Source organism: Pyrgilauda ruficollis, unplaced genomic scaffold (assembly GCF_017590135.1).
Source record: "Pyrgilauda ruficollis isolate IOZ18807 unplaced genomic scaffold, ASM1759013v1 scaffold23, whole genome shotgun sequence".
NCBI classification, from domain to species: domain Eukaryota; kingdom Metazoa; phylum Chordata; class Aves; order Passeriformes; family Passeridae; genus Pyrgilauda; species Pyrgilauda ruficollis.
This window is the reverse complement of record NW_024522539.1, coordinates 6,972,050-6,997,738: the sequence shown is the minus strand read 5'-3', so window position 1 is coordinate 6,997,738 and position 25,689 is coordinate 6,972,050. Positions and strand designations below refer to the sequence as shown.

Genomic DNA, 25,689 nt, shown 5'->3' with positions numbered 1-25,689 from the left:
GCACAACAAGGAGATGAGAGGGAACAGTGAAATGTGAAAATGCCTGGAGGGGGAGTTGATGGCAGAAGGCAAATGGGTTCACGCTCTAATAAAGGCTCTGTTGGAGGCTGGACAAAGTAGTTGGTGTGATGGGAGATCCCACTGAGAAGGAGGGGTGATTGCAGAGGACATATGGAGTATGACTAACAATGCCTGTTGTAAAAACATGTTGGTATAAACCTCCTGGCAGGGAGGGGGAAACACTTGGGAGCCTTTACAAGGGTCACACAACTAAGCGCTAGGAAAGATCCCTTGGAGGAAATTTGTGAAGCAGGTAGGGGAGATGGGTGGATACCCCTGCCCATCAGCCCACTCTTGTTTCTTCTAGAGAGCTCTTCACCACTCCAAACAGTGTGTATGGGAACTGTATGGAGACATCTGTGGATGTGCAGAGCTATCAGCTGGCTCCTTGCCTGGAAGTTGTTGTCGCTGCTGAGAAAGGAGGTAGCACAGCCCCAGGCAGAGTGCTCGGAGAGGACACAGCTGCCTGGCCATCCCGTGGCATCCCCTGCTCCAGCCTCGTGTCCCCCTGGGTGCGTGCTGCCCCTGGGACTGGCTACGTGCGCTTCTCCATGGCGGGGCTGGACACCCTGACCGGGCCAGAGCCGGTGAGCCCGTGGCGATGGCTCTGACAGATGGCTTTCACTGAGGACACATGTCTGGCTTGGAGCTTGTTTTTATTCCCTTTTGAGGGAAGGAGGAGCCATGGGAGAGGAGTAACTGAGTGGCTGAGCCGGATCTCCTGGACACAGAGCGCGGTGCCAAACGAGCTCCTGCTGCGGTTTCCGCTGTGGCTCCGGAGGCTGCAGCCCAAGGGGCAGGAAGTGGTTGAGAAGGAGCTTCAACTGGTGTGCCAGCAGTGCAGGATCGATCCCGGATGCGAGAGAGACAGAATCATAAGGGGAAGGCTCTGATGGGTCACGGGATGAGTGGGATGTTTGGCTCTTTGCCAGCACAGGAGCTCCTGCAGCAGCTCCAGCAGAAGGCACTGGTCACCAGGAGCTTCCTTCCAGAGCAGAGCTCCTACAGGAACCAACATCCTGCATTGGTGGTCACCAGCCCATCCACCCAGGGGCACAAGTGGCTCCAGGTGGCCTCCGAGAGCTGCTTTGGCCTGGGGGAACCAAGGGGGAATAAGGAGCTGCTTTTGAGGTGTGGTCACCCTGGATTCCCTCACAGGGTCAGGTGTGTGTGTGAGAGAGAGGAAAGTGTGCAGGGACTGATGCTTTCCTGCTACATCAGCCATGGTTGTGGTTACTGAAGTGTGTTTTAGAAGGCCACAAATATGCTTCTCTCCAGGAAGAAGAGAATCCTAGAGCTGTGGCAGTTCTCCCCTTGCCTACCAGGTTCTGGGGGATCTGAGCAAGTGGGAGGTATGGAGAGGGTGGGACGGGCAGAGTTCAAACCTTCTCATTATGCTTTGAGATACAGAGATCAAAAGACGATTTTACAAATTAATAAGGCCTCCACCTGGGCAGAGCCTCTCTCAGCATGGATGGGCGGGAGGGGAGCTGCAGTAATGAGCAAACTGCCTCTTCTCCACCAGCCGGTAGGACAGGTTCTGGGCTCTTGCAAACAAACCCCGTGGTCTAGCTCGTTAGAGTTCATTAGTGTTGTTCCATATTCATACAGCATTAGCGCCATCAGGCCCGTGTTTAATCAGACTGTGAGCTTGCCTTAAGCCCTGCAGGCGTTGGAGGACCTTCCATCAAGCATATGCCAGAAGCACATGCACCAAATTGGTGGCTTGAGTAAGGAAGGGTCTTGTGAGTGTGGTAAGAGGGTGAGGATCAGAAACCTGCCACGGAAACCCGGGTTATCAGAGGAACCTGGATAATAAAGCTATCAAGTACACAATTTAGTGCTTTATGTCAAGGCAGGAGCTTGCAAAGAGCTTCCTGAAAAGGAACAAAAGAGCCATGGTTTATCTTCCTGTGGTATCTACTCAGTGCTCAGGCTGCTTGAAGTCTCTAATCCATCAGGGATTAAGCACCCTGGTGTACCACGGAGTGTGGGCTCGTGTTACAGGTTGGTGCTCCCAAGCAATAGGCTGCAGAGGGACGTGGACTGTGCCCCGTCTGTCCTGGGCAGTGCTCTGAGATGAGCACCACAGGGAGCCACCACCACAAAGGGCTTTAATCCTGGCCTGAGGTCGATGCTAATCCATCTTCAGTGAGGAGACAGGTATTTCCCAGGGTAATTCCTGCTGTAGCATTTACAAATGACCTTAGGAAGTGGTGCTGTTACCACTGGCTGATGAGGCCATGTGTGTTAAGCCGCCAAGCCTGCGTGTCTAGCTTTTGGATGGACAAAATAAAGGGAGATATGTCCTTGCCTCGAGCCCTTCCAGCCCTTGGTTTCCTATCTGCCAAATGAAGATGAAGGTAACACCTTTTCTGCTGGAGATAAGCATGGATAAATCCTTAAAGACTGCAAAGGATTCAGAGAAGGGGTTATATAAAGGTGCTTATATTAAGTACCTTACACAGACACACCAGCTCTAAGCTGGGTATAATCTTGTTTATTTAGGTTAGAGCAAAGGAGTTGAAGTTGAACTGGCTGGAATCTCATCTGAGCTCCGACAAGATCAGCAGCGGGCAGCAGAGCATAACCAGGGGATGGTGCTGCCCTTTGCCTTCTTCCTTTTAAATCAGGAAGTTTTACATATCCTGAAGGGCTCTCAGTAGCCTTATGGAGCTTTCCATGCCCCAAGGATAATCAGTTTGGTTTTTTGATTAGTCCTGAAGTTCCCGATTCCTAAACATTAGCATCTCTATGTGTACAGCTGTGTTTAAAGAAACTATTACCCTTTTGGTGGAAAGGGCAGAGAGTGTGGAAGCCTTTTGTTCCTCAAGAAACTAAACAGAGAAGTCTGGCTACATGCAAGGATTGTCCCAGGCAGTGGATGTCTTCGGCAGCTGTTGGAAACCTCGTGCTGGTAGGGCAGCCGGCAGTGACGCTGGCTGGGGCTGCAGGACGTTAGAAATGCTGGCACAAGCCCTTGGTTATCCTGTTAGAGGGATTAAGAGCAGGCTGGGGCTTAATCCACTGCTGTGGTGCCACAGATCATTTCTCCTTCCCACTTGGAGTGGGTAACACGTGTGGCAGGATGGGAGGTTTGATCCCACATGGCAGGAAACTTTCCCAGGACCTGTGTTGTGGCCTGAACCACAACTTTGAACTCTAAAAGAGAGTTGTGCCTGTGAAGGATGAGGGCTACCTCTGTAAGGGATTTTTTTTGGGCTCTCAAAACTGAGGTGGGAGAGGAAAACCATGTTGCAAGGAGTGTTGTGGGAGCGTTTTGGGTGGGGAATCCCTCTGGGGTGTAATAGCTGACTTTTGAGATAGACCTAAGCTAGTGAACTCCTTTACAGAACAGATAGTTGAAACAATAGGAGCTGCTACCCAAACCAAGATCGATTCACAGGATGAGCAGGGGGGTGGAGAGGCATCTTTGCTACCTGATTGTGGTGGGGAGAGGTCCTGTGAGTTTCTGAGAGGGAGTGGAGGGAAGGAACACTAAACTGTGCTGATACCAAAGCTGTCATTGCACATTCATCAGCCATGAGACGCACCCTGGTCAGTTTTATGGCAGATGGGGGCTTTATGCTTGGGCAAGGGATCACCTGTGCATTGTTCACCTCTCTTGTTCACAGAAAAACACCTTTGTATAAGCTGGAAAATAAATAAGATTGCATCAGAGAAATGCATGACCCCCATCTTCATCTATTTTTCTCTTTATCACCCCAGCTACAGGAACGAGGCTGTCTGCTATCAGCACAGCTTGGAAAGGGTTACGCACAGCAGAATCTGGCAGATCTCTGCAGAAGAAACCAAACCCAGTGGTAAATGCTGCAATAGCAAGGCCTAAGTAGTCCCTGCAGAAGGGAGTGAAGTTATGCCTGACCTTCGACCTACCCAACTCTTTCAAGTAGAGCCATCCCTTGCAAAAACTTGGCGGCTGTAGGAGCCCGGGCGTGGTGTTTGCCTGTGGGAGCTGTCTCTGTTCCTCCTTTCTTCCCTGTCCTTGACAGGTTGTTCCTTTCTCTTCTCTGCCACCCATATCCAGAGCTTCCCTCTGCCCACTGGGACAGCAGAGACACTTCCCTAGTGTAGTTTCTTGTGGGATGCCCCTCTCCATGGCATCATTTAAAGAGCCACTGGAACTTGCAAGTTGCACTGTCCCTGTGGAGAGCATTGCTCCATCTGGCCTCCACAACTCGCTTTTTAATATCCTTTCCCATGCACGCTCCTAGGACATTGGCATTCATGCCTCTGGGGACAGAAAGAAAACATTTTGCTTTCTGTTTTTAGAGAGGCTGATGCTTTTCCTGCAGCTCCCTCTGGGTCTTGCATTCTCTCTGAGACTAATCCAGGCAGTAGCCCCTCAAAAGGCCGAACAAACACCCTTGTCCTAGTTGCTTGTGCACAGCCCTGGGAATCTTGCCCTGAGCTCTCCTCCTCCTGACCTTGTTTTCCTCGGAACACCACAGCAGTAATTACCCTGAGGTTGAAGGGTTATTCGAAAGCAAGTACTGTGTCTTGTGTGCTCCCTCCTTTCCAGCTGTTGTTTCTCCCTACACTGGAGTTAAACTCTACCTGGAGTTTTCTTTGTGTTGTTACTAATTTAGGGAAACACCAGCAGCGAGGCTGGTGGGTGTGGGTGGGAATACGTGTCCAGTTCCATGTGTTTCTCATTCTCTGGTGCCCTGAGAAGTCACCAGCACAGGGGAGCAGCTGGACCTGCCACTGGGTCTCTCCCTAGGGTGCTCTCATGGGCACTGCATTTGACCAAAGCATTAGTTGGACACTGGAGTGGAGGTGGCAAGAGTGGTCAAAGTGCATGGCATGCAGCTGGACTGCCCAGCTCACGGGTGTCTGCGTGGCTGCATTGCCAAAGGCAGAAATGTAGCAACACTCGCCAGAGTCAACACATAAATATGAGCAGCCCAAGTATCTGAGGTGGGTTAGTTAATGCTGAAATGGAGGGTTTTGCAAGAAGAGATAAAATCAGCTTCACGTTTAGGAGGAGGAGATTTTGGAGTGGATTTCCATGACGGGGTCAAATGATCCAGCATTCCTGTGCTGTGCAGTGCTCCTTTCCAAAGAATTTGCTGCTGAATATGGATTTAGCTTGAATATGCTTCCAGGGCTAAATATGTTTTTGCCTTCCAGGCCAGAGCTCCCCACAGGGCACCAGCTCCTCTCAAAAGTGTGGCTGGCCTTTTCCAGCTCTTGGTGGCCAGGCACAGCTCAAAAACGAGCTAGTTTGTGGCCAGACCAGTGGAGCTGTGGTGCAGTGCTTTGGGCAGAAAGCTGTTATGTCACTCCCAATCCCTTTCACATATTTGCTGGACCTGGCTGCAAGCTGATTTCCTTGATGCTAGTTAGGAGGAACTTGGGAAAACCCCATGCCACTGGCATGCTGGATGACAAGGATGGCACAGGGCACTTTTGTTCACTGTCTATCCGAGGGGAAACCCTCTCCAGCTTTCATCCCACCCAGGGAGAGAAAAGTGGGGTTTGTGCTACAAAACAGCTCTCCCTTTGCCAAGTGCTGGCAGCCCCCAGCACATTCAGCTCCAACTCCGCACCCTCTGCCTGCCAGCCAGGGCCAGGAGCCACGGGCACTGCCAACCTCGGGAAGTCCCTACCGGCCACCCGAGGCCAAGATCTGCCGTGGGGTGAGCCAGCGGTCCCCCTCACTGAAGCATCATCAGCGTGCCCGTGGTGGCTCTCACTCCTAGGGACACCTTCGCTGCCTTGCTGCCGTACCCCCCGCGCTGCCGGCCCCCCGAGGCTGCGGACCCTCGGCCGGGCAGTTCCCCGCCGGTCCCGCCCCGGGGGCGGGCGCGGAGCACGTGGGGCCGCGCCGGGCCGGGCTGAGTCACTGCCCGCCCCGAGCCGAGCCGAGCCGAGCCGAGCGGAGCTGAGCGGCTCGGGGGGAGCGCACGGCACGGCTCGGGACGCAACATGAGTGCGGCTCGGTTGTTTCGGGTGCTGCTCGCCGTGGCGGTGGCGTTCCCGCTGCTGCTGGTCGTGTCCGGTGAGTGCCGGGGGACAGGACTGCCGGGGAACCGGGGAGCAGGAGTGCCGGGGAGCCGGGATTCCAGGGAGCTGGGGTGCCGGGGAGCCAGGGCTCAGGAGATCCGGGGTGCAGGGAAACCTGCGTGCCAGGGAGGCTGGAATGCCGTGGATCCGGAGCGGTGGGGATTTGGAGAGCAGGGTTGTCCGGTGTGCAGGCATTCCGGGGTGCAGGGCAGTCCGAGGCGCAGGGCAGCCAGAGTGCAGAGAATCTGGAGTGCAGGGTTGTCTGGTGTGCAGGGGATCCGCGGTGCAGGAGAGGGTGAGTTTCAGGGGATCCAGAATACAGGGGAGCCCGGAATGCTGGGGATGTGGAGTGCAAGGGATCCGGGTCGCAGGGGTTGTCCGGGGTGTAGGGGGTGTGTGTAGGTTTTGTCTGCTGTGTAGGGAAACCCGAGATGCCAGGGATCCGCGGGGCCGGGGGTCCGGGACGTGTAGCGAGAGGACCTGGGGGTGCAGGGTGAGGGGGTCCGGGCTGCGGTGCGGGGTGCAGGGCACGCAGGGGACAGCGTGGTGCAGCCCCAGGGCTGCTGCTGCCGGAGCGGAGGATCTCGGCCCTGTCCCGTCCCTTCTTCCGAGGCGGGAGTCTCTCAGCCGGGCTGTCCTGTGCTTTCAGGCTCAGATAACCGTGCTCGCAATGTAAACAGCGTCCCTGGGACCGCCTGGTACGCGCCCAGCTGGCCTGGCCAGGGCGACCCCGGCGAGCAGCAGCTTCATCATAACCCCGTGGGTCATGCCTGGGGCGCTTGGCTCCCAAAGGGATGGACGAGACCAGGGAAAAGGGGAGCAAAACCTAATGCAGGCTCCAGGTCAGGGACAAAGGGCAGCAGGAGGGGGTGAGAAAGGCCCTGTTTATGTTTGCACTCCCTGGATGGCTGAGGTGCCCTTCTTGCCCTCCCAAGACCTGACTTCCCCCAGCCCCGCTGGGATGAGCTGTCCCAGTATTTGGAGGATGTTATTTTTGCCTCCCAGCCAGCCTGTGGGTTCATATAAGCAAACATTTCCAAAAGCAGTGGTTGATCTTTGTTGCCTTGGTTCCTGACTGTTCAGCCTGTGACAGCTCTGTCCTTGACTGGAGAAAAATGTGTGTGTGGAGGATGGAGATGCTGAACAGCTCTGAAACCAGGCCTGAAACAGTCCAGAAACAGGAGCATCCAAAACTGCTTGCTACAGTGGAAAAAGTGACCTGTGTGCCTCACTTCTAGGCAGGGGGCTGGCTACCAACACCCACCATGTGAGGGATTATTCCTGGGAGGGTATGAAAGGGAGTGCAGTTACTTGCAATAACTGAAGTATAAAACTTGAACCCCTCCTGCCTCAACCCTGGGAGGAGACCTTGCTGCTTTGCTGCCATGTCACACCCCAGACACTCCTGCGCTGGAGGCAGCACTGATGCTGGGGAGCATCAGCGTTCCTTGACACCCTGTGCCTGGGGGAGCAGCTATCTCCCACTGTTGAACAGAAGTAGCTCAGTCTGTGCAGCCTTGACTGGCAGCTGGGAGAGGTCCGTGGGATGGAGTGGATGGATGTGCTCAAGACCTGCGGAGGGGTGGAGGGGCGTGGGGCAAAGGCATCCCCACTATCAGCAGGAGCCCTCTCCTCCCATGCTGTAGCTCATGGCAGCGCATTGATGGAGCATGAGGTCATCCAGAACAGGCTGGGCAGCACAGGCAGTGATTTGAACTGGTGCCCAAGTTTTTCTGCCTCCCGAGGCTGGGCTAAGGGAGCTGCAGCATCCTTATGGAAACCTCCACCTGATGCTGGCCTGGCTGTCACCAGTGTGTAGCCTACACATGTGGAGTGTCAGGAAGAGTAGGATTAACTGGAGGGAGTCCTGCTATTAAAGGACTAATGAGTAGGAGCTCACTGAGTAGTAGCTTAGGCAAATGAGAACTGTGTTGCTTGGTGTTTGTCTGGGCAGTGAGCCCACAGCTCATCAACTTCCACCTTCTCCAGGTCATGCAGGTAGTGAAGGGTTATTCTTAGGTCCCCACCTGGGTTCAGCCCTTGTTCTGACTTCTGCAGCATAGCAGAGAAATGCCTGGCATTAAGGGATGTGCTGTCCTGTTTGACAAGGAGTTACTGAGGCTTTCAACCAGTCCTGTGGAAATCTGGTTTAGGTTTATGGAATGTTGCTGCCTTGCAGCTTTTAGGCAGAATAAATTGAGGGTGGGAGGAATTTCAGCCCAGCTTTTTCAATCTGATTCAGCCCTGTAATGGAGCGTAGAAGGTTGGAGGGTGCAGTGGGTTGACATCATTCTCTTCTCTCCTCAACAGGACAGGGTGGGGAAAAGAAGGAAAAAATCCAGAGTGGGTCCTTCCCATGGGCTGCAGTTATTCATTAACTGCTCTGGTGTGGGTCCTTTCCATGACATACAGTCCATGAGGAAGAGACTGCTCCAGCCTGGAGTTGGCTGCGGGCTGCAGTGTGGATATCTGCTCCCCTGTGGCCCTCCACAGGCTTCAGGGAGACAGGTCTTCTCCATGGGCTGCAGTAGAATCCCTGCTCCTGGAGCACTTCCTCTCCCTCCTTATTCTCTGCTGGGGGTGTTTGCAGGGCTGTTTCTCTCACATTTTTCTCACTCCTCTTCTACAGCTGCTGCACAGTATTTTTTACTTTATCTTGGATATATTATCACAGAAGCCATGCTGGTGATGGGCACCAGCTTTGAGCAGCAGAGGATCTCTTTTGGCATTGGCTGGGACTGCCTGTCTCCAGCATGGGAGCAGCTCCTGTTGTCTTCTTGCTGAGCCATCTTTGCAGTCCCCTGCCACCACCACCTTGCCACACAAACCCTACACTGTGGCAGATGCTGGAGATGGATGAACAGGCAGGGAAGATGGTGCAGTCCCATCAGCTCCCTGGGGGAATCTGCCTGTGAGCCAGGGCTGCCTTGTGTGAGCTGCTCAGAGAATGATGGAGGTCTGGCAGGCGTCCTGCAGAGATGGACCTTGTGCTTCCTCCTTGCCTGACTCCAGCATCTGGGAACTGAGGAATGCAAGCTCCCCCTACAATGATTTTTTTTTATGTTCTTGCAAGTACAAACTTATATTAGCAAAACCCAGCAACAGCAGCAGTCCCATTCCTTTGAATCATTCTATCTTTCTCGTGCCTGAGCGAGCCCCAGCCTGGCCACTCACATTTCCCAGCCAAGTGTCAAAAACATTTAATGCACCAAAACCTGGGTTTTCCCTGTCTTCACTTTGTCATATAGTGTCTGTTAAACCTCTTTTTTAATGTGCCAGCACAAGGCAGGTCCTTGCTGCTGGTTGTGCTCCCAGTCTCAACCATTGCTTTTGAATGTCCAGCAGCCTGTCCCTGCCAGGTGCTCCCTTCCCTGTGGGATTTGCAGCAGACCAGTTCCTGCTGTTGGGCTGGGATGCCTTCGTGTGCATGGGGCTCTGGTGGATGGCCACCTTAGGAATGGCTTGCAGTGACACCTGGCTTTACTTCCAGGTGACTTCTGCGATGTGAACCACTGTCAGAATGGGGGCACCTGCCTGACTGGGATTAATGAGGCCCCCTTCTTCTGCATCTGCCCTGAGGGCTATGTTGGGATTGACTGCAATGAGACAGAGAAAGGTGAGGAGCTGACCCTTTCCCAGGTGCTCCCCTTGTCCTGGCCCTGTGGTTCAGCCCTTCTGATGGCTGATGGACGCATAGAGCACAGATCTGAGTAGGGATATGGTGATGGGAATGCGATGTCTGTGGGGAGTGGAAGCCCTCTGGATGCTCTTATTTTCCACCTGTGCCTATATTACAGCTGTTTTTCCCCTTCCCCAGGGCCCTGCCACCCCAATCCTTGCCACAACAATGGTGAGTGCCAGCTGGTCCCAAACCGGGGCGACGTCTTCACTGACTACATCTGCAAGTGCCCTGCGGGGTATGATGGGGTGCACTGCCAGAACAGTGAGTACAGCGGGGGGACAGGGGAAGCTTGTCCACTGACAGCCTGGGGACCCCTTGGGTGACAGCTAGGGGCTGTGAGCAGCTGTGACTGTGTGGGGCACCAGACTTACAGGGATCGTGGGCTGTTTTGGAGCTTGCAGGGTGGAGGGAAGGACCATGGTGTGGGGATGGGTTATGTCTGAACCTTGCTCTGCATCTCTGCAGGGACTTGGTGCCTCAAGTAATAGCACAAGGGGTGCCTCAAGGCTCAGCCCGCTCCATGCAGGCTCCCAGCCTTGATGTGACTGTGTGTCCTGGTGTGCCTGCATGGCTGCACTCTGTGGGGACACATTGTAGATGGATCCTTGGGTTAGAGCTTCAACCTGTGCCACCCTCTCTTCAGGGACCCCGCCATGCCCTTGTTCAGGGGATGCCTCCCCCTGTTCTTGTTGCACTGAGTGAGGGGTCTCCTCTCTGGGACTGGTTTTGGAATTTCCTCCTGAGCTCCTCCTCTCTCTCTCCTAGACAAGAACGAGTGTTCCTCCCAGCCTTGCAAAAATGGAGGCACCTGCCTGGACCTGGATGGTGACTACACCTGCAAGTGTCCTTCTCCATTCTTGGGGAAAACCTGCCACAGCCGTAAGTCTTTGGCACCAACTGTACTGAATTCCCTTTCCCTCCTGTTCCCTACTGTCTGTCCCTCATTGCCAGGAAGGATCTCACCAGCTGGTTTAGGGGATCTAGAGGGCAGCTGTGGCTATCCTTGATGCCACCAGGCCTGGTCCTAATGGAAGGAACAGCCTCAGGAAGGTGCTTTCTCCTCTCTGGAGTGCCCCAGGAAGGTCCTTTCTCCTCCAGATCTCTGTGCTGTGAGGGGAACTGATGGATGGTGTGGTTTTGGCTGAGGGATGAGGAGGAGAGGACACCGTGAGGACAGCCAGATCCTAGGGCTGACCTTCCTCTTCTGTTCTGCCCCCAGACAAGAAACAAATGACCCCTAGTTCTGCTCTCTGGTTACTGTCTCTCTTTGATCCCGATCTCCCCTCTGCCCCCAGGCTGTGCTGTTCTCCTGGGCATGGAAGGAGGAGCCATCTCTGACGCCCAGCTCTCAGCATCCTCTGTCTATTACGGCTTCCTTGGCCTCCAGCGCTGGGGGCCAGAGCTCGCCCGCCTCAACAACCACGGCATCGTCAATGCCTGGACCTCCAGCAACTACGACAAGAGCCCCTGGATCCAGGTACCTGCAGCAGGACTGGAATGCCAGCACAGAGAGCAGCCCCAGCAGCCGTGGCTGGACTTGCAGTGCTGCTGTCACGGGATTTCACTGCTCCTGGTGGCAAGCCTGGGACTAAATTGCTGCATCAAGCTGTCACCCAGGGGTATCTTGGGATGTGCCTGGCGAAGGCAAGTCTGTTGGAGGAAGGTGGGACATGGATTGATGATCCCCCTTGCTCTGCCCACCTTGGGATGCAAGGCTGGAGGGATGGAGGGCTTCTTCCTCAACGGAGTTCCAGTGCCATGGGCAGCCCCTTTCCTTGTCCCAGTGCCCACCCTCCCACCCAGACTTGGTGATCCTGGTGGGTGCAAGGGCTGTGCACCCCATCCTCACTGCACCCCACTCATCCTCTTCTCCCCTCCACAGGCCAACCTGCTGCGGAAGATGCGGCTGAGCGGGATCATCACGCAGGGCGCGCGCCGTGTGGGGCAGCAGGAGTTTGTCCGCGCCTACAAAGTCGCCTACAGCCTGGATGGGAGGGAGTTCACCTTCTTCAAGGATGAGAAAAAGGATGTAGACAAGGTGGGCTGCGATGCTCTGTGTAGGGGATGTCTCAGCTGCCCCCAGCCAGTGGTGCTGTGGGCGCTGAAGTGGCTGTGAGCTGCATCCCTGTGTGTGGGAAAGTGCTTTTGACCTGGGGCAAAGCTGTGTTGGGAACCGATGGGAACTCTCCTAGCAGTGAGATGGCATAGGCAGTTCCAGTGCCAAGCAATACTCCCTGCCTCTGTTTAATTGACCGTAATAAGCATAACCAAAGAAGCAGCACTGCCTGATTTAGGTCATTCAGATAGTATCTTTATCACTGACACCCTGTGGGAACCGGGCTTGGTCTGGGAGTGCTACTGAGCAGCTTGGGTAGCTGGGTGTTGTATCTGCAGCAAGCACCAGCTGACAGTGTCTCTCAAAGTGGAAATACTTGTAGATTGCTGTGCTCTCCACTTGCAGTTCTTTATGGCAAGTGTCTCCTGCTGGCTTTCTGAGCATCCAGGGAATGGTTTTTAAAGCAAAGAGTATCTGCTTTGCTTTAAAAAAAAAAGAAAAATTCCTCTTGTTTCTGCAGCAGTGGAAAAAAGTGCATGAAAGGCAATTTGATTCTATTTATTATGTTAAAAAGGAAGAAGCGAGCCACCTCTGTTCTTGTCATGATTTGAGGAGCATTGTGGTAGTGGGAGTGGGTGTTGCTGCGTTTGTGGCTCTGTGGGGGTGAGGATGAAGCAGGGAATGTTGCAAAGTTCTGTTGGGAGTGTTGGAGCTCCTCCAAGGTCCTGCACTGTTCCAGGGCACAAAAACAGAGCCCAGCTTCCCCCTCTGTGCTCCTTTGCCATCGGCAGTGCCAAGATCTCTCTCTGTCTGCTGTGCAAGGGATTTGCTGCAGGAGATTGTGGGAGAGCTGGGGCACTGAGCCCTGGTCACTGTTGCAGGTTTTTGAGGGGAACATGGACTATGGCACCATGAGGACCAACATGTTCAACCCTCCCATCACGGCGCAGTTCATCCGCATCTACCCCGTGATGTGCCGCCGCGCCTGCACGCTGCGCTTCGAGCTCATCGGCTGCGAGATGAACGGTAAATGCCAGTGCTGTCCCCTCCCGGGGGCTGCAGGGCAGGGGGTGACACGGGGCAGGGCATCACCCCTTGGCCTGCTTCTGATTCCTCAGGACAAGGGATTTGGCAGTGCTTGTTTTTCCTCACGCTGGTGCCTGGGCATACCCAGGGGTGTGTTTGGGGAGCACAAGCCGTTAATCCCATCCAACTCGAGCTGAGTTCTCATGCTGTTAACACCTTCCCAAGCCAGGAGTTTTTACTGTGTCCCCTCCCCGTTTGAGTTGTGAACCCGCTGCTTTTCCTGCTGGAGAGCTTGAAAAGCAGCGGAGGATCAAAGTCCTCTGGGAAATGTAAGGGATCATCAGCCTGAGCCCTTTCCCTGTGCCTCCTGCATTCCTGCCCTGCAGCACATCCCTGGGAACTGAGTGGGACTCGTGTGTCAGCGTGGGAGTGGGATGCTGCGGGGGCTTGGGTCCTGTCCTGCTGCTGTGTGGGTGTGGTGCCATCCGTACTTTTGGCTGGGGATATCTTTTTGTTGCTCTTTCCACATCCTTCTCTGCTTCCTGCCAAAGCTTTCTGTATTCCAGGGCTGGGCTGGGCTGTGCTGTGCTGTGGGGACATCTACTCATCTCTGCAGCAGGAGGCACTGTGAGCCAGGGAATAGCTGGGAGCTAAAAATCCCGGGAAAAGACCGCCCTGCTCATCTGCTGAGCATTTCCCTGCCTGGCCCCGGTGCCGCTCTGGGCAGTGGAATGAGAATGTGGGGATGGCTTCTGACTGGTCTGCGGGGTTTTGCTTGCAGCGGTCCTGTTGTCTCTTTCCTTTTCACTGCCTGTGTAAACTGTTGTGTTACAGTGTATTTCAACACGGCAGGTTGCTCGGAGCCTCTGGGCATGAAATCCCGCCTCATCTCGGACCAGCAGATCACAGCCTCCAGTGTCTTCAAGACCTGGGGCATCGATGCCTTTACCTGGCACCCTCATTACGCTCGCCTGGACATGACGGGCAAAACCAACGCCTGGACAGCCCTGAACAACGACCAGTCCGAGTGGCTGCAGGTGGGTCTCTGGTCTCTGTAACCTCATGTCTCCTCACTGGCTCCTCAGCTGTGCCTAGGGCCACCTCCTGTTTCAGGGTAGTTGGAACAGCTGGATTGGTGTGACCAGAGCCTTGTTGTGGGTCACAATATCCAGCAGTGCTCTTCCTGAGTGGGGATCACAGGGACAGGTCAGGATGGGATCACAGCCACCCATTTTAACAGCAGTCCTGGAGCTCTGGGTCAGAATCAGCCCATAGGAACAAGGTGGTGCCGTATCTGCACCTTCTTTGTGGGGTGCATCAAGCCTGCAGCACCCCAGTTCTGTCTCACCCCCTGAGGAAATGCCATCTCAGCCTGGAGTGACCGTCCCACCACCCTCTGGCTGCCCAGAACACCATGTTTCTGTTTTGCACGAAAAAATCAGGCTTGCTTTTCTCAGTCTGGAATAGAAGCAAATAGTTTTGAAATTTCCTTCTCAGTTTCTCTTGCTCCCCTGTTTTTGTACTTTTCACATGATTCCATGACATAATAGGACAAAGCAGTTTAGATATTTGTCCCGGTTTTTATTTGGGAAATGATTAAAAGCAGCTGTCTCACAACTCTAAATAAACCAGCTTATCGAGACATTGGCTGATGACAGGGTCAGGATGACACGCTGAGCTGGGCTATTGCACCACAGGCTGCCTGTTTGTGTATGTGTGTATAGATTTACATGTACACTCAGGATTAATGTGTATTGTATAGCTGGAATTGCCCTCTATGAGCATGAAAACAGAACTAAATTAATGAGGCTTTCAGCTCCTTTGGTGGTTTACCCTGTAATGTGCCAGCAGCAGTAAACACAGTGTGGCAGAGTAAAGAGAATAGAAAGCATCTCGCTTAGAACCCAAATGTCAGATTGTGTTGAACTGCATATTTTCTCAGCTAGAATTACTTTCCAGTGGAAATGCATTTCCTCTGTGAATCCTGTATTTTTTTTTTGAGTTGAGATTTTTTGCTGTCCTTCCCACACTGGTGTTTCCGGCAAAAAATGTGGAGGTGGCAGGGGTGGGCAAGGGAGCTGAGATGGGTTTGTGCCCACTTTTGGTTGCTTTGAGGGATGCTGTTGAAGGAGTGTTGAAGGATCAAATATTTCACAGTCATGTTTTATGATTTGTCTGGCATGGGGTCAAGTGGTGTTTTCTCCATTCTTGACCCCTGAGGGCCAGCTCTTCCTGGCTGCCTCTAGAGCATGAAGGGTGCTGTAGGGTGGGAGCATCGCTCCTGCAAGGAGCTGTGACAAGCCTTGTCTCTGCCAGATTGACCTCCGGGACCAGAAGAAGGTGACAGGCATCATCACACAAGGAGCCCGTGACTTTGGGCACATCCAGTATGTGGCAGCTTACAAGGTGGCCTACAGTGACAACGGCACGTCCTGGACCCTGTACCGGGATGCCCAGACAAACAGCACCAAGGTGGGTGTGGGGAGGGCAGGGCGATTTCCCAGGGCTCAGGCATGCCATGGTGGGGAGGGATGAGTGGTGGGGCAGAAGTCACAGATCACAAAAATGTGCTGAGTTGGAAGGTACCCACAAGGGTCATTGAGTCCAACTCCTGGCCCTGCACAGGGCACCCCAAGTGTCACACCGTGTGCCTGAGAGTGTTGTCCAAAGTCTTCTTGAACTCTGTCCGTCAGTGCTGTGACCGCTGCCCTGGGGTCCTGGCAGCACCGATAACCCACCTTTCTCCTCTAGATCTTCCATGGCAACAGTGACAACTACTCACACAAGAAGAACGTGTTTGACGTGCCCTTCTACGCCCGCTACGTCCGCATCCTGCCCGTGGCCTGGAACAACCGCATCACCCTGCGCGTGGAGCTGCTGGGCTGCGATGAGTAGGCACGGGGAAGAAGGATGGGGCTGCTCTTCCCCGCTGCCCAGCCTGCACCCTGCCTGCCCCTGCCCACTCCTGCTCTGACCTCACACCCCCCTCTCCATGTCCCCACACTCAGGAGGCAGCCAAGAGGGCTCCCCTGCCGCGCGTTGGTGCTGGGGCTGCAGCACTGCACTTTACGGGGCCCTTGCAGGTGGGATGTGGGGATGGCTCTTGCCCTCTTGCTGCTCCAGCCAGGGCTGACACCCCCTCCTGCAACTGGGGCTTTCTTGGGGACACCATCCCGCAAATGAGGCCATGCTGGGGGACCCTGTCCTGCAACCAGGGCTTGGCTTTCTCTTCTCAGCCAAGCCTGGGGATAAATTTTCTCTTTCTTGCTTCTGCTTCCAGCAGACAAGCTGTAGCCAGTGGCAGTCCCTTGCCTGAGCTGTGTCTTGGGGCTCAGCAGTTTTCAGGGTCTTAGGGCAGGCTCCCCTGGCTTGTAGCCTTCAATGTCCCTCCTGCTCCCTGCTTGTCTGCAAGCAGGGGGTGTGAAAATCCTCTGATTTGTCCCCTGCTCATTTTGCCAGGCCCTGAGTCTCCTTGCCTGCGATGTCAGCACCACATAGTGCGAGTGGAGTGATGAGACAGCTCCTGTCAAGAGGCACCAGATCCCCACTGATGGTGGCTCTACCTGCTGGGTTACTCTGGCAGACACCACAGTGGGCATTTTGGCAGGCACTGCCCATTCCCCTTCCTGGGATGCCAGCTCCAGCAGCCTCCCAAGTGTCAGCATTGCCATCATCCCCACTTTACTGCAGTTTGGCATGCCTGGCCATCCCTTGTCCTCAGACCCAGTGGTGACCGGGGGACAATGATCTGGTAGTGGGGAGAGTTGGTTTGTAGCCAGAAGGATGCAAAGAAAAGATGGGAGAGGTGGTAATAAAACCACCCAAATGCAGTGGGCAGAGAGCCGTGCCACGACCCTTTTTGTAACCTGATTTTTTTCCCTTGACATGGAGTGGAGGGGAGCCTCTTGCAATGCTCAAGCCCTTGGGATTAGCAGTAGGAGATGAGTGAGTCCCAGGTGGGAGCACGGGCAGGCTGTCCTGGGCTGGCAGCAAGGCTTCCCCTGCCTGCTGGGATGTGAAGCAGCCATGGGGCTGGGCTGGCAGTGGGTTTGCTTTGGCAAGGGCTGAGGGAGCCCGAGTGGGATGGCAGTGATGGCCCCACTCTGGGGTGTCTCTGACAGTATTAAAACCAGCTGAAACTTTTGGGGGTGTTGGCTCGTCTGCTCTGTGTCTCCCCAAAGGCCATCTCCCAAAGCCTGGCTGGTCCGGTGATCCGCCAGGATTCCCTCTGAGCCCCTCGACTCCTCCACCCTGGGGGCTGCTGTGATGGCCCTGCACCTCTCCTGCCTTCACAGACCCTCCTACCTCCCTTCCCTGGCTGAAAAACAGGGTATCTCAGGGCTTTGTGTGCATCTTTCCCACCGTCTCCACCCTGTCCCAGCTGCTGGAGACTGCTCACAGCTGGCCAGGCGCGGCGGGATGGGACTTGGGGAGGGGAAGCCTCTATCAGCACCCACACCCTGTGTCTCCTCCTTTGGCTTTGATCCTGGAGCAAATCTCCCAGCTTGGAGCTAGATCGGCTCTTACACCCAAGCATGCTCCCAGGGCTGGAGGGAGCTGTGAATTTTGCAAGAGCTGCCTGTGGGGATGTTCTCAGCAGAGCCCTCTTGGGGAGGGCTGGGGCATGGATGCTGCTGGAGCAGGATCTGCCTGCATTGAGGGTGTGATCCCATGTAGGGAGGGGGCATTGTGGTGTACAGGAAAGAGGAGCTTTGCTCATGTCCAGAATCTGCCACACTGGGCAGGGACCCCTGAAGGTGGCATGAATAGCCAAGTGTCATCTATGTCTTACCACAGCTGTCTGTCCCTGCAATTCTGGACAATCTTCTGCACCTCCCTGCGGCCAGCAGTGCCCTGCTCAGCCAGGCATCTCCTCCTTGGGCCTTGCCTATGGGAGGTGGGCTCTTGCCTTGCCCTGGGAGTGCGAGCCGTGGGCATCAGAGGAGCTGGGGATCTGCTTGAGAAGACTGGGCTGAATTCATTATGGCTGTGGCTGCAGCTGCTTGGTGACAAATAGCAGCCACAGACAGAGACAGGGACAGGGGGGACAGTCTACCCAGTTCACCTCCAGACATGCTACCCTTATCATCGGGAAGCTGAGGCAGAGATAAGAGCAGTTCGCTTCGAGTCCAGCCAAGGCAGCCGTGAGCCAGGGATATGGCAGAGGCTCCATGAGGAGGGCGATGGGAGCAGATGCTGCATATCAGAGCGGGGGATGCATCCTCAGCCCCTGGCTGCTGCTCCCCCTGCCCATTGCTACCCCCCAAGCAAGCCCCTCTGATGGGTTCTGAGCCCCTTCTCAGCCTTGCGGCATTTCCTTCATTCCCCAGAGCTGCAGGATGGGGGCACTGGGAGAGCCAGAGTGCCCTCCTCGCCTTGCACAGCCCCTCATGGCTTGTCCCTGTCCCTCGGATGCTCTTCCTGGATGTGGCTGGGTTGCTGGGACAGCAGGAAGGCTGGGATGGGATGGCTGGCATGCTGCGGCACCCTGCTGACTGCTGCCAGCTGCTGGGAGCTGGTTCCTCAGGAAGCAGCCGTCGGGGAGAGCATCCTCTCATCACCACCCGGAAAGCCCAGCACAGATCACAAACTCCTCCATCCCTCCAGGAATGTGAGTGTTCCTGCTGGAATCATCCTGTGCAAGCAGCATTTCATGGACAAATCTCTGTGGTGAGGCCACAGCAGAGCTGTCAGGCGCTGGCTTTGAGGTGGGGAAGATGGGGATGACACTTTTATGGCTCCCATTCAGCCAAATGCTCAGCCAGCCCTAGGCACGTGCCCTAAACATGTGCTCCCAGGTCAGAGCTTCCCTGTCACTGCACAGCTTTGCTCAACCTGAAACCTGTGGTCACACCCAGGGTACATCTCTGGGAATAGAAAACAAAAAGAGGATGAGAGAAGGAAGGGAAGGAATGAAGGAGACTCCTTCTTCCTCAGGGTCTGCTGGTGCCAGATCCTTCCTCACGCCTCTGCTCCCTAGGAGGAGATGGAGAAATCACTGGCCACGACCAGACAAGAGTGGCTTAATGTGAGGCAGGAGTTGTTGCTGAAAAGAGGTGCCAGGAGGCACCCCTGTCCCCTTCCCTCCTGCTGCTCCCCTCCTCAGGCCGGGCAGAGGATGGCTGCTGGCAGGTGCTGTGGTGCAGGCAGTGCGGGACACTGTGGGGTTTGTTCCTCACTTCTGGAACAATGGGATAGCCATGCCAGGGAGCAGCGTGCCCCAACAGGGCTGTCTGCTTTCTGCACAGCCCGGGGGCGGAGGGAACCATCCCAACTGCTGGATCACTGAAACAACTTGGGCAAGCAGCTGCAGCGGGGCACTGACGGCCAGGATGCAGCTGGGACACCATCCCATCACCTCCTCCGGCCAAGTGGCAGGGCTGGGGGTAGCAGGGACCCTCGGCCAGGATGCAGGCAGTGCAGTGGCCCCATGCCGGAAGATTTAATTGTCCCTCCATTGTGGGCAGGCGGGCAGGCGGCGCGCCCGGCCGTCACACTCCCGTGTCCCGGGGCAGCCCGGCTCCGCCGCGTCCCGCCTCGGGCAGCTCTGGCACGGCTGCGATTGTGCAGGCAAAAGGAGAACAAGGAAGAGCAGTGCTTCCAGACCGTGGGTCCCGCAGCCATCCCTGGTCGGGGCTTCCCACGGGGAGCACGGGCTGTGGTGCCGGCGCTGGCGGCAGATAACGCCGTTTCCTCGCTGGCTGCTCGCTATCAGCGCGGCGGCGACGGGCAGGCAGGATCGCACCCAGAGCAATCCGTGCTGGGCGCTGTCGGGAAGGGCTCCTGGCCCCCTTCACCCCGCAGCCAGCCTCGGGCCGTTTATTTTTACACGGGTTGTTTTCTTTCCGGCTTGAAGCCATCCTGCACGGCGGCAAGAGCTGGACCGGGGCCTCCACGCCTCATTTCCTTGCCGTAAAAAAACAAAGTGGGGGGTGAAGCAGCGCACTGGACTGGGACAGCGGGTCGATGGGTCAGGGCACACGCCGCATCGTGGTTCCTCTGTTTGTCCCTTCTGTCTATCCCCTGAGCGGCATCCCCTGGCGGTGCCGCGGCCGTGCTGCCCTTCCTGAGGACTCGATCTCCCTGGAGCTGTATCTGCCTGACTGTGTGCCAGTGGGAGCTGGCATGGAGGGCATCACCCCAGTTTAGGGATGATGCCCCCACAGATGGGTGCAACTGGGCACCCCAGAGTTTTTGCCCTCGTTTCTGTACCTCTGCTTTGTCCCCACAGCATCAAGAAGACCCTGAAGAGGCTGAACCCTGCAGCTCAGCTGTCTCTGTTGAATTCCAGAACTGGCAGACACTGGGCACAGATCACTCCGTGCCACAGCCCACCTGTCCCAAGCTGCTTGTGCCTGTAGTGCTCCTGCCACATGTGTGTTGGGCACCTCCTTTGTCTGGAGACTGTGGCCAGTCCCCTCCAGTGGGATGTGGGACAAGGGATGTCTCATCTTCCCTGGCACTGTGACTTCACCAGAGCTTTGCTTGGGACATCACAGGATCCCAGCAGCCCCAACGGGCAAGTTTTTCCCCACTGCTCCCCCTTCCAAGCCGGGGGCAGTGCAGGCAGCTGGCACACTGCAGATAAGGTGTGTGAACAGCGTGTGGGCAGAATGTGGGCAGTGTGTGGACGCACAGTGAGGCCATCACCCAGGCACGGTGGGCAGGGGGGGCTGGGGGCACCCACCCCAGCTCTGGGCTGCGAGCAGGGGGTTGGGAAAGGCGTGTGTTTCCCTTTAAGAGGCAGGCCCTGGAGCTGCTTCCTCTCAGCCTTGCAAGAGCCCTAAACACAGTGCATCTGCCTGCAGCCTGCCCGCACGCCTGCCTGCAGCCTGCCCGCAACCAGCGTGAGTAGGGCTTGGCCCCAGTGCCGGGACTGGGGAGGGCTGGCACCGCGGGGCGATGGGCACCCTGCTTGCCGCAAAGGGCAGGGGGGGATGGCATTGCCATGGAGGGAGCCCGGCATCACTGCAATAGGTGCCAGGCATCACTGTGCTGGTTGCTGCAGCACGACGCTCACGGCGCTGCAGCTGAGAGCACTGGCCACGCTGCACGTCACTGCAACGCTGGGTTCTGGGGGGGTCACCAGGCATTGGGGTGCAGGGGGACCAGGGCTGATGCCCTGCAGACCGAGGTGTGAAGCTGCCGTGCCTCGAGCCCACCCTGCGGCGCGTGGGCAGCACGTGGCGGTGTCCCCGCGGCTCCGGTGCCAGCAGCGCCGCGCGTCTGTGCCAGCTGCCGGGGCTGTGCCGGCGCTCCAGCGGGTGCACCCTGCGCCCCCGGGCACCGGCTCTGCTGGCCCCAGTGGGTGGCAAGTGTGGCTGCACCCCATGGTGAGCAGAGGCACTGACTGCAGAAGAAAGTCTGGGATTGAGCAACCTGCGGTGGGAGCAGCCTGTTTCACGCCCCCGACCCTGGAGAGCACCACCGAACCCCGTGTTGGACCCTTCCGGGTTGAGCATCTGCTCTCCCACAGCCCCCTGGCCCTGGGTATGCTTGCAGGCACTCGTGAGCCCTGTCTAAGCAGGGCACAGATGTCAGAACCGCCCCCCCCCGGGTTGGAAGGGGTCTGCCGGAGGCTTGCCGGGTGCCGGGCCCCCTCTGCCGGCTCCCGGAATGCTCACAAGTAGCCAATTCCGCTGGTAGCACCCTGGGCGAGCCCCGTGCAGGGCACTCTTGGGTGTCCTGGCCCCCAGAACTCGGGACAGTGCACATTCCTGGTGTCGTGGGGTAGCCAGGCTACCCCCCACCGATGGGACGTGCTTTGGCAGCCAAATGTGTTTCATGGGGTCTGTGCCAGCCATGTCTGTGATGCAGAGCAGCAGCCCTGGGTTGGACTAGGGGGTCCTTGTCCAGGACAGTGAGCTGGGCTTTGTCCAGAGCCGGGGTAGCAGAGGCAGCCCGAGCTCTCTCCCCCACTCCTTGGTAGGGTTGCACGCTCGGCTGCCTCTTGTAAACCGAGCTTGCTGCTTTGCAGTGGGGCTCAGCCACTTCTCTCCCCCTGCACCCCTACGTGACCTTTTCCCAGTACTCCCTGTCCAAAGGACACCCTGGGATCCTATTCCTCCAGCTGCCCCGTCCCCGACTGCTCTCGGGCCAGGTGCTCCCCGCAATGGGCACCCCGACAATGGGCAGCAGCGGGAATGTTGAGGTGTGCGGAATGTGGAGGAATGTTGGAGGCTCAGCCAGGCGGGAGGATGAGGATGGAGGGGACTGGGAGCACCGGCTGCGGGGCGGGTCTGAGGGCATGGCTCAGGTTGCCTGCACCCTCCCCTGCGGGCAGGCAAACTGCTCTGCTGGCTCTTCCCACCCTCTCCTTGCACTCCTGGTATGGAGTCTGATTGGCACTACTGCCAGGCAGTGCTGGCTTTCTCCTGGCTATTTGGGGGTGTCACAGCAGTTCTTTCCCCCTCTGCAGCCCGGGCTTGCTTCCCAGCCATGCTGCTGCTCCCACTCCTCCTGAAGGTCACCCTGCTGCCCCTGGCCAGTGGCTCCTACCACCCCTTCTACAACGGCTTCTACTACAACCACATCATGAATGACAATGGCGATGAGCAGGACAAAGGTATATCGGGGACAATGGGGGCTGGTGGGTTGTCACAGGAGGCTGAAGTACCCCCCTGCCTCTGGGTAGGGTGGAGACCCATCACTTGGTGGGATGTGGGGCCCAGAGGAGCAGGTGGGAACGCTTCAGGGATACTTGGGGGATGCTCATGGTAGAAGAGGTGGTGGCTGGAGGGAAGGTTTGGGGATGCTGCCCAGCCCTGGATCCTGACCTGCCCGTCACACCTTCCTTCTTCCCCCCAGTGGATTACTTCAGCGGATCCAAACTAGTGGTGGAAGCCTCCAAAGACCCTGTCTACAGCTACAATGGTGCCAATGTCACCCTGCCCTGCCACTACCGCTATGAGCCTGACCTGGAACCCAAGCGCAAAATCCGCATCAAGTGGTCCAAGCTGAGGGACGACTACACCAAAGAGCAGGATGTGATGGTGGCCATTGGCAAGACCTACGTGGCCTTTGGGGACTTCAAGGGCCGTGCCCACATCCGTCAGGCTGGTGAGGCCAGCTGGCACGAGGCCTCGCTGGTCATCAGCGATGTGCGCTTGAAGGACGATGGCAAATACCGCTGCGAGGTCATCGATGGGCTGGAGGATGAGAGCGATGTTGTGGACCTCCGGCTGCAAGGTGGGAGCATGCTGGGGACCACACCACCCTCTGCGCCAAGCCAGTGAGCGTGGCCTTCCTGTGGTACCTTCTCCTTTGGGGACACAGCAGGGCAGGGGGTTGGGGAGCTTGATCATGGCAGAAAGGGGCTGGGATGCTTGGTGGAATGGGACAGTGGCTTGGGGCTGTCTAGCTCTGGCCTCAGGAGTATGTGAGCCCAGAGCTGTCTGCTGGGACACCAAGGGTGCTGTTGGAGCCACAGTTGGGAGTGACCCCATGGCCGCAGCATTTCCTGCCTTTACCCACCCATCTTCCCACTGTGCGGCATTACGTGGAGCTGTCCCCTCCCCTCCCAGCTCTGCATATCCCGATGCATCTTATGATGATCCTTGGTGACTGGTCCAGCCTCTCTTGCTCACTTGTCATGAGGGACCTGACTCAGCCCTGACACTGCTTTGGAGCTCAGAGCTGTGGAAATGTCCCCATTGCTTGTCCCTGCCCCACCTCCTTGGTCCCTGGCCCTGCCTCCCACAGTGACTCGTCCCTCCCAGTCCTTGTGACTGTGTCCAGAGTGGTGATGCCCGTGGTTCTGTTGTCCATCCGTCTCCACGATAGAGGTTCATTCATCCCCATGCTGGTGGTCCATGTGTCCCCTGGGATCATGGGGATGCCGACCCTTGTATCCCTGCTCCTGAAGCCTGTGCATCTCCATGACAACGATCTCTCCATCCCCGCAGGGGTGGTCCATGCCTCCCTGGGACCACTGTCTTTGTGTTCCCAGGACGGTGGTCTATACAACCCCATGGTGGTGGTCTCTGCATCCCCATTATAGTCTGTGCATCCCTGTATATGCAGGTGCTGTCCCCGTGAGGGGGTCCTTGTGTCCCCAGGACCGAGCCCGTGTGTCCCTGTGCCACCAGATGTCGCTGGCAACTCGCTGCTGGCGCCTGCATGTTCAGAGCGGCCCCATCCCTGCATGCCTGAGCCTTGTCTCCGCCACACGGAGGTGGTCCCCGTCCCAGAGCCTGAATTTGGCACGGGTCAGGGACCCCTATGGCTCCTGCTGGCTCTGGACTCGGGTTGGGTGGGCTGCCCACGGAGCCAGCTGAGTGTCCCATCTGCCTCCAGGCATCGTGTTCCCCTACCAGCCTCCCCGCGGGCAGTACAGGCTCAATTTCCACGAAGCCGAACAAGTGTGCCAGGACCAAGGTGCCATCCTCGCCAACTTTAACCAGCTCTTCCAGGCGTGGAGCGAGGGGCTGGACTGGTGCAACGCGGGCTGGCTGGCCGATGGCACGGTGCAGTACCCCATCCGCCTGCCCCGCAAGCCCTGCGGGGGCGTGCACCTCGCCCCGGGCATCCGCAGCTACGGCCCGCGGCACCGGCACCTCCACCGCTTTGATGCCTTCTGCTTCTCCTCCGCCCTCAAAGGTGAGTTCTGGGCCAGGGAGGGGAGTGGGATGCTGGGGAATGTGCTGTGCGCCCCTCCCTCTTAGGGCACAGGACTTGGCCTGGGTGGGGTTGTTCCAGGCATTCCAGATGGGGATGTCCGGGATGATGCTCGTCTCTCAAGCTCCGCTCTCCCTTCTAGGAGAGGTTTTCTACCTGGACCGCCTGGCTGGGATGACGCTGGAGGAGGCCAAGCAGAGCTGCCAGGATGCAGGGGCCGAGATCGCCCGGGTGGGGCAGCTCTACTCCGCCTGGAAGTTCGTGGGGCTGGACCGCTGCAATGCCGGCTGGCTGGCAGATGGCAGTGTCCGCTACCCCATTGTCACACCCCGGGCCAACTGTGGCCCCGCGGAACCCGGTGTCCGCAGCTTCGGCTTCCCCAGAAAGGGCAGGTTTGGAGTCTTCTGCTACAGAGAGAGATAAGGAGCCGGGAGGGATCCTTCTTGGACAAAGGATGTTTCCAGCCTGCCAGTGCCCAGTGTCGGGCATTTCCAAGGGCTGTTCTGGGGGTGACTGGGGGGAGGTGGGATGGGGGGAGGTTTCTTTTTGTTTTGTTTTGTTTCCTTCCTTTATATTTTCCACATCTTGCTCAGCAGCTGGCACTTGCAGCTGCTTGGGGTGGCTGCCAGCCGGGCAGCGTGGGACAATCCCTGTGGTGGGATGTGTTCAAGGATGATCCCCATGGGCTACTGCTGCCACCCCACTTGGCCGTGCCACCCCATGGGTGGTGACCCCTTCCTGTGGTGGCAGGCTGTCACTGACACACACCTGCCCTTCCAGGCTGGTCCTGCCTCCCAGCTCATGAGGCAAGGCCACGAGGGAGCGAGGCAAGGCTGGATTTGGCCAGAGCAGAGAGCAGGTATCTCCATTGCATCCTGGCCCCTCTTCCAGCCCCATCCATGTCCCGCTGAAGGATACCATTGTGCCTATCTCTGCTGGAGCACAAGTGCCTTATCTCTATGTGCCCCTTGCCTGAACTCCATTTGAACTCTGGTGCCTTCTTCTCTGAGCATTGGCTATGAAAAGATGTGTTTTTCTGGACATCTTCTAATAAAATGGTGGAGAAAGCCCTGGAGTGACATGGCTGTGTCCCCATCTCTGTCCCAACACGAGAGAAAGGTCTGCTCTGGAGAAAGGATTTGGGGATCCCTGGCTGTCTCATCCTTGGCTGAGTATCGTCTCATTAGTGCTGGCTCAGCTCAGCTCCTACAATGAACTC

General features: G+C 56.8%; 2 protein-coding genes across 5 annotated transcripts; both read left to right on the top strand.

The window, feature by feature from the left end:
• The first annotated feature begins 5,925 nt into the window (after positions 1–5,925).
• Positions 5,926–16,997, top strand: MFGE8 (milk fat globule EGF and factor V/VIII domain containing). 3 transcript variants are annotated; one of them, XM_041468846.1, is made up of 10 exons: positions 5,927–6,085; positions 9,581–9,706; positions 9,908–10,033; positions 10,538–10,651; positions 11,068–11,249; positions 11,655–11,810; positions 12,710–12,854; positions 13,689–13,891; positions 15,171–15,326; positions 15,606–16,997. In XM_041468846.1, exons 1-10 carry the CDS (start codon positions 6,013–6,015, stop codon positions 15,747–15,749), a joined length of 1,425 nt encoding a protein of 474 aa, XP_041324780.1. In that variant the 5' UTR covers positions 5,927–6,012; the 3' UTR covers positions 15,750–16,997. The 3 variants fall into 3 exon arrangements, with proteins under 3 accessions (XP_041324782.1, XP_041324780.1, XP_041324781.1); XM_041468847.1 differs by having other exon boundaries at positions 5,928–6,085; positions 13,707–13,891; XM_041468848.1 differs by lacking the exon at positions 9,581–9,706 and having other exon boundaries at positions 5,926–6,085.
• Positions 16,998–17,138: 141 nt separating this feature from the next.
• HAPLN3 (hyaluronan and proteoglycan link protein 3) lies at positions 17,139–25,549 on the top strand. 2 transcript variants are annotated; one of them, XM_041468845.1, is made up of 5 exons: positions 17,139–20,701; positions 22,273–22,419; positions 22,662–23,042; positions 24,150–24,452; positions 24,613–25,549. In XM_041468845.1, the coding sequence occupies exons 2-5, from the start codon at positions 22,293–22,295 to the stop codon at positions 24,891–24,893; spliced, it is 1,092 nt and encodes a 363-aa protein (XP_041324779.1). In that variant the 5' UTR covers positions 17,139–20,701; positions 22,273–22,292; the 3' UTR covers positions 24,894–25,549. The 2 variants fall into 2 exon arrangements, with proteins under 2 accessions (XP_041324779.1, XP_041324778.1); XM_041468844.1 differs by having other exon boundaries at positions 17,139–21,344.
• The last annotated feature ends 140 nt before the right edge of the window (positions 25,550–25,689 follow it).